Below are 12168 nucleotides of genomic sequence, written 5' to 3' on the forward strand. Positions count from 1 at the left end.
TATTTGTGCAAATAACAGTTTTTTCTGTTTGTGCAATTTAATGTCTTTTCATATTGCAGTCTTTTCAAAAATGTTTGATTATTGAAGCTACTTTTTTACAACGATATGTACTAAGCTTGAAACTTTTGGCTTTTTTTTAAGGTTATTGAGCTGTTGTAATCCCTTGTCAAAATATCGATTCGTCATTAGCAGCAATTGCAAACTTTTATTATTTTGGGGTTTCCTACTAGTGCTACTGCTTTAACCCAGATGAAAATTTTAAATAAAATTATTTCACTTTATTCGTCAGTTCAAAGTTATTATTGTTTTATGGAACCAAACTGTTTCTGACATCACTTCTAAAGTGGGTATGTCTGAAACGTTGTGTTATATTTTCATAGCAAAATAAAAAATATCAGAATAAATATATTTGATTTTAGTTAGCAGTTCAGAATCTCTAAGGTTATTATGTAAACTGCAAAAATATTTCTGGTGTTTAACCAATAATTTAAATTTTTCTGTTCCAACTGGATAATTACATACAAATTTTAAAAAAAGTTTAGTTTTTTGTTCGGTTTAAGTGACTTGCTACGTCAGTTCTTTCTTGAAACATTAATTGGAAACGATATGTTCTCAAGTGTATGTTCAAACATGTCATCTGCTAAAATTGTAATTGATAATGGATCAGGATTTTGTAAGGCTGGATTTGCTGGAGATGATGAACCTAAGACTGTGTTTCCTGCTGTGGTTGGTCACTCAATACACCATGCTTCAGAAAATTTAGTCAGTCAGGAAGTATATATAGGTAAGAAAGCTCAAGAAAAAAGGGAAATTTTGAGTATCAAGTATCCTGTTGAGCATGGAATTGTCAAAGATTTTGACGATATGGAGAAGATCTGGCGTAATGTTTTTGAACATGGGCTTTGCGTTGACCCAAAAAACCACCCAATTTTACTCACAGAGGCCCCCCTTAACCCAACTGCTAACAGAGAAAAAATGTATCAGATCATGTTCGAAACTTTTAATACTCCTGCAATATATGTAGAAATCGAATCCATCCTGACTCTCTGCGCTTCTAAAAGAACAACAGGGATTGTTCTTGACTGTGGTGATGGTGTCTCACACGTTGTACCAATCTACGATGGTAGTGTCCTTTCGCATGCATGCATGAGCTTCAATATTGCTGGTCGAAATATGACCGATTATTTGAAAAAAAAACTAGATGAGCGATGTTTATTTATGATCTCTGACAAAAGAGAAATCGTTCGTGATATCAAAGAAAACCTGTGCTCTGTTGCTTTAAACTTTGAGGAGGAGATGGCTGACTTCCGGCGCTCTTCTGAAAAGAGCTATAGACTGCCTGATGGTCAGGTTATCACTATTGGTAATGAGAGATTCAGAATGACAGAATCCATATTCCAGCCATCCTTCCTTGATGACAAATTTTGCGGCATTCATAAGGCTATCTATCGTTGTATAATGGAGTGTGATGCCAAATTCAGAAGGGAACTCTATAAAAATATTGTTTTTTCTGGTGGTACCACCATGTGCTCGGGGTTTAATGACAGAATGCAAAAAGAAATTACTGCTCTTGTGCCATCGAGCAAATTTTTTAGGTGGTATTTGCCTACTAACAGGAAATACTCTGTATGGATGGGTGGATCTCTCCTAGCTAACTCACCGATATTCCAAAAGATATCAATTTCTAAACAAAAATACGAAGAATCTGGACCACCCACTTATCGGGAAAATGCTCTAAAGATGTTTATGGCAAGGGAATAATTTTCTTAAATTTGATCTTTGTTAAAAATAAAATTGAGTTAAAAATGATCCAATTTTAGTTTCGTGTTTTTAATTGAAGGTTTGGTTTTTATATTTTTATAAGTTTTATTCTACACTGAGGACAGTCAAGCGGAGGTCTTGACCGAAATATTTGCATAATTTTTCAATTTTTTCACTGGCTGTTAATTGTCCTCGTTTTCTTCCTTTCTTCGCGATTTTATGTTTTATACAATGGTCTAATTCATTCCATGATGAGTAAATGTGTTAATACAGAAAACGAATCTCTACAATGAGCCATTAAACTACTCTCTATAATATTTCAGGTCCCCACCAGCTGCTTTTGCTGCAGATTTCGTAAAAAGTGATTTTTATTTTTATTTTTTTATTAAAAAAGGCACTAGAACTTTTAATTTTTGTTTGAATGAGCCCTCTCGAAACATTCTAGGACCAGTGCGTCTATACGATCATCCCTTAAATTCTATGACTCCTAGGGGGTGTTTTCCCTTTTTTTCGAAAATAGGGAAAATTTTCCATGGCTCGTCACTTCTGATGACTAAGACAAAATCTTTTGATGTATCTATTGATAGTAAAATTCCGTTTATAAGTGTTTCGGTTACTACAGAGACGAGTCGCTCTTATATAGACAAGTTGCTCTTATATAGGTTATCCTGCCGAAGGCAATTTTTATACATATGTCTTTTTAAAGTGTAAACAAAACTTCTATTAATAACTACTACATGAGATCCTCTTGACCGACATATTTTATGATGAACTATGTCTATCCTTAATGTAAACGATCCGGATAGCTTACAGCTACCCCTGCAATCAACATAAATCAGTTACTATGGGCCAATAATCGCTCCTTACTGTACTAGCTACCGCTGCAACCCGGATTGCTAGCTACAGCTGCAACCCGGAAGTTGCTAGCTACCGCTGCAAACCGGATTATGTAATCATGAATGAGTCCATTTACATCTTTGTCGTTTTTTATATAGTAATTATGACTTTATGGCGTAATGATTTTATTTCATGACATCATGGCTTAATGATATTATTTCATGACGTCTTCAGAAACAACAACATAATGTTGTGTTTTCTATTCTCGTTATAGCTCTAATAAAGCTATGAAGACATTCATTATTTATTTAGTAGGTTTTCAGACAAGGTGGTTCTAATGATGTACTTTTGTTTTGACCTGACTCTATTTTTTGGAGTTCTGAGTTTTATATTTCTTAGCATTGGACTGATCGTCTCTTACTAGGTTGCTAGCTACTGCTGCAACCCGGATTCACATATATAGTTATGAGAGGCAGCGTGGCCGAGTGGTTCAAGGCGCTGGTGTTAGCCACAAGTCTCTTCGGAGGCGTGGGTCAAATCTTACCGCCTGTATACGATTCTGATTTATGTACAAAAATCAAATATCTTTGAAGAAACTGCAGTATGAAAAGACATAAAAAATACAGTTTTTAGTGAAAAAATTTATTCTCTCTTAGAAATAATTTATTTTAGATACAAAAGGTTTTTAACCCAATTAATTTCTTTTAAAATGAGCCATTGAACAACTCTCTACAGTGTTCCAGTACCACGCTATCTGTGGAATAGAAAAGAAGAAAAAAGAAAAACAATATGCCGTATAGGCAGAATGTTGTAGTAGCTGCCACTTTTCTTGATTTTCAAGCCAATATATTTCTTAACATTGGACGTGATCGTCTTTTACTAGGATGCCAGCTACCGCTGCAACCCAGATGCTATATAGAAGTTTTGGACAAAGTGGTTCTAATAGTGTACTTCTTGTTTTGATCTGAATCCTTTTTCAGGAGTTATGGGTTACTTTAGTTTTTACTATGGGGTTACTTTAGTTTTTTACGATCGTCTCTTAATCAGTTGCGAGCTACCGCTGCAACCCGGATTTTATATTTTTTAGCATTGGACGTGATAGTCTCTTTTTAGGTTGCTAGCTACCACTGCCACCCGTATTATGTCTAAACAAAACTTCTATTAATTACAACTACACGAGATCCTCTTGATTAAAACAATTTATGATAACTTTATCGATCCCTTATGTAAAAACTAGGAGAGTACCTGAAAATTTTAAAATTAATTTTATTTTTTGTTAGGTTTTTGTTTAATAGCAAGCCACCATATGTTCTTTGTTGTTTAAGCAAATAGACTCCGGGTTAGAGCTGTATTAGTTACTATAGGCGAGAGATCGTCTTTTACTGTAAGAACTACTGCTGCAACCCGGATTCACATATATAGTTATGAGAGGCAGCGTGGCCGAGTGGTCCAAGGTTCCGGTGTTAGTCACAAGTGTTTTTGGAGGTACGGGTTCAAATCCTACCGCTGGTAGAAGATTATGACGTCATTGATCAATCTTTAATATGAAATATGCAGTTTTTCGTAAAAAACTGATTCTATTTTAAAAATAATTTGTTTTAATTACAAAAGGTTTTTAACCCCACTAATTTCCTTTAAAATGAGCCATTGAACAACTCTCTACAATGTTCCAGTGCCAAGCTATCCGTGGAATTACCAACCTATGCTATAATTAAGTGGCGTATAAAATTTCAAGAGGTCGTTCTTTATTATAAACTTTTAATGTAATATTATATTACAAACAGGCAAAAGCCTTCGGATATTTCTTCTTTGAAATAGTAAGAGACGAACCTCAAACGACCAAGTAGCTAACTAAGTCCAATGTATGCAATAAGTTTTTATTCCAATGATCGTCTTTTAATGTAATTACTAGATTGCTAGCTACCGCTGCAACCCTGATAAGAAAAATTATTCTATTTTAAAAATAATTTGTTTTATATTTACAAAAGGTTTTTAACTCCATTAATTTCCTTTAAAATGAGCCATTCAACAACTCTCTACGAGCCAATAAACAACTCTCTTCCAGTGCCAAGCTACCTGTGGAATTACTAACCTATACTATAATTAAGTGGCGTATAAAATTTAGTATAGGCAAGAGGTCGTTCTTTATTATAACTCTTTTTTTAGGAGTTACGGGTTTTTATATTTCTTAACATTGGATGTGATCGTCTCTTACTAGGTTTCTAGCTACCGCTGCAACCCGGATTACAAACAGGGAAAAGCCTACGGCTTTTTCTTAGTTTGAGTAGTAAGAGACGAATTTCAGAGAATAAAGAATGTAAGTAAGTCAATTATTGCACCATACTCTAGAAAAGTTTACCGATGATAATATTCCCACTAAAGCTAGAGCTACTACTTTTAATTAATATTTCAGATACTATGAGTAAGTGTTCTTTCTTTATTATAATTAAATTACAAAAAGTTTTTAATCCCATTAATTTCCTTTAAAATGAGCCATTGAACAACTCTAAACGATGTTTAAGTGCCATGCTATCTGCTGAATTACTAGCCTATACTATAATTAAGTGGCGTATAAAATTTAGTATAGCGCAAGAGTTCGTTCTTTATTATAATTTTGAATATTACTATGAAGTTTTGCCCGAGCATTTCTAGCCAACTTTTCAACAGCATCTGCTCTTTCAAAGAGAATTTTAATCTGTAATTTTGAATATTTTTGCCATCTTCTTGGACTTCTGAATGTAATTTCTAACTTTGTCCTTATGCGTTCTTTGGTAAAGCCTCGCAGAGGTTGTAATTTTCATTATAGCTTTTCTAACCCCAGTATCTACCCATTATTCTGGTAGCAACTTTTTCTTATGTTTGTTTCGGTAATCTTTATCATTATCAAACTGTTCCTTCCTCTTTTGTCTAGCTTGCTCAATTGTTGCTTCTCTATAAACTTCATCATTGTGATAACGCTCCTTGATCTTTTCTCTAGCTTGCTGAATCGATGCTTCTCTATAAACTTCATCATTGTGATAACGCTCCTTGATGTTTTGTGGCTCTCTCAATTTTTACTTCTCGATACACCTGGTCGGTTGAATACCTTTGCTTTTCTCTTTTCAAGATGCTATCTCTGTTTTTTTGTATAGTACTGTTTTTTAACTTATGTGTAGCTTGCTTGGACGAAACCATTATGTAACCATTAGTTTGAATGAAGCCATTTTTCTATTGTGGCCTTTTATATAGTAATCATGACGTCATGGCGTTATGATGTTTTTTCATGACGTCCTGGCGTAATGATATTATTTCATGACGTCTTCAGGAGAAACAACATAATGTCGTGTTTTTCTATTCACCTCATAGTTCTAACAAAACTATGACGACATTCATTACTTATCTAGTAGGGTTTCAGACAATGTGGTTCTAATGATGTACTTTTGTTTTGATCTGACTCTATTTTTAGGAGTTCTGGGTTTTTATATTTCTTAGCATTGGGCGTGATCGTCTCTTACTAGTTTCCTAGCGACTTCTGCAACCCAGATTCACATATATAATTATGAGAGGCAGCTTGGCCGAGTGGTCTAAGGCGCTGGTGTTAGTCACCAGTCTCTTCGGAGGCACAGGTTCTAATCCTACCGCTGGTATACGATTATGCCGTCATTGATCTATCTTTAATATGAAATATGTAGTTTTTCATAAAAAACCGATTCTATTTTAAAAATAATTTGTTTTAATTACAAAAGGTTATTAGCCCCAATAATTTCCTTTAAAATGAGCCATTGAACAAGTCTCTACGATGTTCCAGTACCAAGCTATCTATTGAATTACTAACCTATACTATAATTAAGTGGCGTATAAAATTTAGTATAGGCAAGAGCTCGTTCTTTATTATAATTAGTTACAAAAGGTTTTTAACCCAATTTATTTCCTTTAAAATGACCTATTGAACAGCCCTCTACGATGTTCCAGTGCCAAGCTATCTGTGGAAACAAACGAAAAAAAAAAGAAAAAAATAAAACGGGTAGTACGAATGTGGTAGTATCTGCCCCGTTTCTTGATTTTCAAGCCAATATATGTCCCTTTCTGTTCAAGCCAAGGGACAGAAAGTTTCCTATGCAGGGGTTTCGGACAAGGCGGTTCTAATGGTGTACTTTTTGTTTTGATCTGACTCCTTTTTTAGGAACTATGGGTTTTTATATTTCTTAACATTGGACGTGATCGTCTCTTACTAGGTTGCTAGCTACCGCTGCAACCCGGATTTTGTTTTGATCTGACTTCTTTGTTAGGAACTATAGGTTTTTATATTTCTTAACATTGGACGTGATCGTCTCTTACTAGGTTGCTAGCTACCGCTGCAACCCGGATTAAGTGGCCTATAAAATTTAGTATAGGCAAGAAGTCGTTCTTTATTATAATTTTAGTTAACATGGGCAAGGTGTCGTTCTTTATTGTATCGTATCAAATCTCTTTTAGCAAACGAAAAATTAAAACTAATTTTAAAATTTTTTAGGTATTTTTCTAGTTTGAATTGAAACACTAAATTCTTGCTCTGACACCGTAAATATTGATGCAATTTAAATAATAACTTTGTCGATTCTGAACTGAGAACTAAAATAGAACAAAATTTGTTTGAAATTTTCCAATTTTATTTGAAATAACATAGTGTTATAGAGATGCAAACTTTAGAAGTTAAGTCAAAAATTTTTGGTTCCAGGAGACAATTGTAACTTTGAACTGGCAAATAAAATAACATTTCAAGTAGTTACAACCTAACAAAAAAAAACTAATTTTAAAATTTTCATGTATTTTCCTAGTTTGAATCAAAAAATTAAAATTATTGCTCGGATATCATAAATATTTTTGCAGTTTGCAGTTAAATAAAATTATTTTATTTAAAATTTTCAGCTCGTTTCAGTTGACAAATCTGATTTTTTGTTAGTACCCCCAAAAATTACTGTATTTTACGTAACTACATCTACATGTTTTTTTTATAATGGTAAAAATCCTGTTTTGGATTTTCGATGATAATAGTAAAATTTCTACAACAGAGCTACGGAAAAATGCAGTTTTTTGTAAGAAAAATGATTTTGTTTTAAAAATTATTTTTGTTACTTATGAAAGGTTTTTAAATACATCAATTTCCTTTCAAATGAGTCATTGAACATCTCACTATGATTTTCTAGTGCCCCGCCAGCTATACCGAAAAAACAACGGAAAAAACAAACCTGTTGTTGATGTGGAATATCGTGGTTGGAGTTGGAGCCACTTTTTTTTATTTTCAAATCAATATATTTTCCTTGTTTTTTAAGCCAAGGGACAGTTAGTTTCCTATAGAGGGGTGTTGGACAATGCAGTTCTAACAGTATACTTTGTTTTTTGATTTGATTCTAGCTTTAGGAGCTCTTTTATTCTTTTAAATATATTTCTTACTTTTTTATAGGGCGTGATCGTCTCTTACTAGGTGTCCAGCTACAGCTGACACCCAGATACTTTAATAACCTGAACCATTAACCATTAATAATAACCTGATTACACACAGGAAAAACATACAGCTTCTTCTTCTTTTAAATTAGTAAGAGACGAACCTAAAATAGTCAAGTAGCTAACTAGGTCCAATGTATGCAATGGTTTGTTGTTCCAATGATCGTCTTTTTATGTAACATTGGATGTGATCGTCTCTTACTAGGTTGCTAGCTACCGCTGCAACCCGGATAATAACCTGATTACAAACAGGTAAAGCCTACGGCTTTTTCTTCTTTGAAATAGTAAGAGACGAACCTAAAACAATCAAGTAGCTAACTAAATCCAATGTATGCAAGGGTTTGTTATTCCAATGATCGTCTTTTAATGTAAAATCTGACGATCGTAAGACAAGGCATTACAAATCGAATCATTGCCATTTCAAAATTATTTAAACACTTTATGCAGTCCGGTGTACAGTCGATATGAAGGTTATTTAATACTGATCGGACATTCTCCTGGCTTTTCAACATTTTCCCAGCACAGTAATCACAGACAGAGAATGAATCTATGACATCCTCTTTCCAACCTGTACAATGAATTAGCTGTTCTCTGTCATCTTTGGGTATGTCCTGTTGGAGGTGTTCTAAAATCGTGGCCAACATTACATCAAAACCTTTCTTATTTGAAAGGGATCTTAGACTCTTCAATTGGTATTTTGTCTTTATCTGCTCGCAATTGTCACAATGCATTGTGGGGTGTACATCCCTGATGTTAGCTACCTTATCAAGGCTCTCACCAAATAATTTTATTATTGTATTTTCATCCACAGAAACTCTAATATTGCTATCACCGTAGATGACGTCTTGACTATTACGACAGAGTCTACTTAACACTTCTTATAAATATTGTAAGGTTTAAAATCTATTAACTGGTCTTTTACCCTAAACAAGATTTTAATGTATGTCTAATATTAATCATTAAGGAAAATTCATCATCTATATAATGATTTCTTATAATGTTAATGTAATTTTATTTCTAGCTCTCTACAATGAGTTTGACAAGAATTGTATTTACTAAAAAAATCTCTTTGCAAGAATAAGAGAATGAATAAAGTTTAAGTAGGGTATGGGGATCGATCTCACGACTCCAGACAGACCTACTTCTCTTACAACGCCATACCTGATTTAGTATAGCCAAGAGGTCGTTCTTTATTATATCCGTATGGGAAATTTTTACTTATGATGATTTCTTAAGGAATATAATAAAAATTTCTTAATGTAATAAATATAATTTGTTTTAATTACAGAAGGCTTTTAACCCCATTAATTTCCTTTAAAATGAGCCATTGAACAACTCTCTACGATGTTCCAGTGCCAAGCTATCTGTTGAATTACGAACCTATACTATAATTAAGTGGCGTATAAAATTTAGTATAGGCAAGAAGTCGTTCTTTATTATAATATTATTTTAATATTTCAATTGCTATGGGATAGAGTTCAATCTTTAAAATAGTGTCTTTTAAAAAATTACTTTACATTTATAATAATTTAATTTTAATTACTAAAGGTTTTTAACCCCATCAATTTCCTTTAAAACGAGCCATTAAACAGCTCTCTACGATGTTCCAGTGCCCCGCTAACTGAGGAAAAAAAAAAAAAAGATGCCGTATATGTAGAATATCGTGGTTACAGCCACATTTTTTTATTTTAAAGCCAGTATATTTCCCTTGTTGTTCAAGCCAAGGAGCTATAAATTTTCTATATACGGATTTTGAACAAGGCGGTTCTAATTCCTTTATGTAATTATTGTAACATAATCCCTATTGATGTTTCAGTTAGCATGGGCTAGGTGTCATTCTTTATTGTAACATTCTTTACTATATGATTACAAACAGGAAAAAGCCTACGGCTTTTTTTTTTTTGGAATAGTAAGAGACGACCTGGCTACAAACTAAGATTATGGCATCAATGATAAATCTTTAACATGAAATGTTCTTTACTGTAATGGTTTGATCTTACTAGGTTTCAGACACCTCTGCAGCCATGATACTGATGGAAATTACATAATCCCTATTTAAGTTTCAGTTAACATGGGCTAGGTTTCGTTCTTATTAAAATGTTAGCCACCAGTCTCTTCGGAGGCGTGGGTTCAAATCTTACCGCTGGTATACGATTATGTTTGAAAGACTGCAGTGTGAAAAGACATCGAAAATGCAGTTTTTGGTGGAAAAATTTATTCTCTTTTAGAAATAATTTATTTTAGTTACAAAAGGTTTTTAACCCAATTAATTTCCTTTAAAATGAGCTATTGAACAACCCTCTACGATGTTTCAGTGCCAAGCTATCTCTGGAAACAAAGAAAAAAAAAAGAAAAAAATATCCCGTTTAGGAAGAATGTTGTAGTAGCTGCCACTTTTCTTGATTTTCAAGCCAATATATTTCCCTTTCTGTTCAAGCCAAGGGACAGAAAGTTTCCTATGCAGGGGTTTCGGACAAGGCGGTTCTAATGGTGTACTTTTTGTTTTGATCTGACTCCTTTTTTAGGAACTATGGGTTTTTATATTTCTTAACATTGGACGTGATCGTCTCTTACTAGGTTGCTAGCTACCGCTGCAACCCGGATGAACCCAGATTATAAATTACAAACAGGAAAAAGCCTACGACTTTTTCTTCTTTGGAATAGTAAGAAACGATTCTCAAATAATCAGGCAGCTATCTAGGTTTATAATTTGTTCTTTAACATAAACTTCATTAATCAGACGTTTTAACATATCCTATATGTTCTAAAGGTTGGAATAAGGTTTTCTGTAAGGTTTTCAGTAAGGTTTTCTGATATGCTGAAACAGATACTGTGGTTTTCGTTACGATTCTATTACTTTTAGGAGGTGTTTTTCTCTTTTTTGAAAATAGGACAAATTTTCTCAGGCTTTTAACTATTGATGGATATGAGTAAATTTAATGAACCTTATATATTAAAAATCAGTATAAAAATTGGATTCATGTGATGTATCTATTGATATTAAAATTCTGTTTTTAGAGTTTCGGTTACTATTGAGACAAGTTGCTCTTACTATACAGTTTGTTACCACGAACTTGTTGATTTTTAGGAGTTATGTGTTACTTTAGTTTTTACTATGGGGTATGGTCGTCTCTTACTAGGTTACTAGCTACCACTGCAATCCGGACACTATTCTTTTTCTTATTTGGAATAAGAAGAATCGAACTTAAGAGAGTTAGCTAACTTAGTCTAATGTGTGCTATAGTTTGTTCTTTACAAGGCTTCAGCCATCTCTACAGCCATGATACAGATGAAAATTATAAAGTCCCTATTTATGTTTCAGTTAAAATGGGCTAGATGAAGCTCTTTACTATAAATGATTACAAACAGAAAAAGCCTACAGCTTTTTCTTCTTTGGAATAGTAACACACGATTGTAAAGAATAAGGCTGCTAACTAAGTCCAATATATGAAGTTTATAGAGATGTAGTTTATAGAAATGCGAAAATTGAGACAGCCAAACAAAAGAGTAAGGAACGGTATGATAATGATTAAGATTACAGAGAAGCAACAATTGAGCAGTCTAGACAAAAGATCAAGGAGCTTTATCACAATGATGAAGATTACCGAATCATATATAAGAAAAAAGAAAAGCACAGATATTAAAACGACAAGGTGTATCGAGAAGTAAAAATTGAGACAGCCAAACAAAACATCAATTAGCGCTATCAAAATGATGAACTTTATAGAGAAGCAACAATTGAGCAGGCTAGACAAAAGATCAAGGACCGTTATCACAATGATGAAGATTACCGAAAAATATATAAGAAAAAAGTTGCTACCAGAATAATGAGTATATACTGGGGTGACAAAAGCCATAACGAAAAAATTAAATTTTCTGCGAGGTTGTACCGAAGAACGCATAAGGACAAAGGGAAAAACTACATTCAGAAATACAAAAAGATGGCAAAAATGCAGGCTGATCTTCGTAAATTGATTACAATAAGGAGCGAACTAAAACCCATATTACGGAAAAGAACGATCTCTCACCGATAGTAACTGATATACGGTGGTTCCGGGTGTAGCTACAAACTAACCAGATTGTAGCGTTATCCGGGTTACAGCGACA

General features: G+C 33.5%; 1 protein-coding gene across 1 annotated transcript; it reads left to right on the forward strand.

Moving 5' to 3' along the window:
- Nucleotides 1–630: 630 nt before the first annotated feature.
- Nucleotides 631–1761, forward strand: LOC148946426 (actin-42A-like). The gene has a single exon (XM_089097694.1). It carries the CDS (start codon nucleotides 631–633, stop codon nucleotides 1759–1761), a length of 1131 nt encoding a protein of 376 aa, XP_088953820.1.
- Nucleotides 1762–12168: the final 10407 nt, after the last annotated feature.

Source organism: Artemia sp. Qi Xiang Cuo, chromosome 12 (assembly GCF_049724085.1).
Source record: "Artemia sp. Qi Xiang Cuo chromosome 12, ASM4972408v1, whole genome shotgun sequence".
NCBI lineage: Eukaryota > Metazoa > Arthropoda > Branchiopoda > Anostraca > Artemiidae > Artemia > Artemia sp. Qi Xiang Cuo.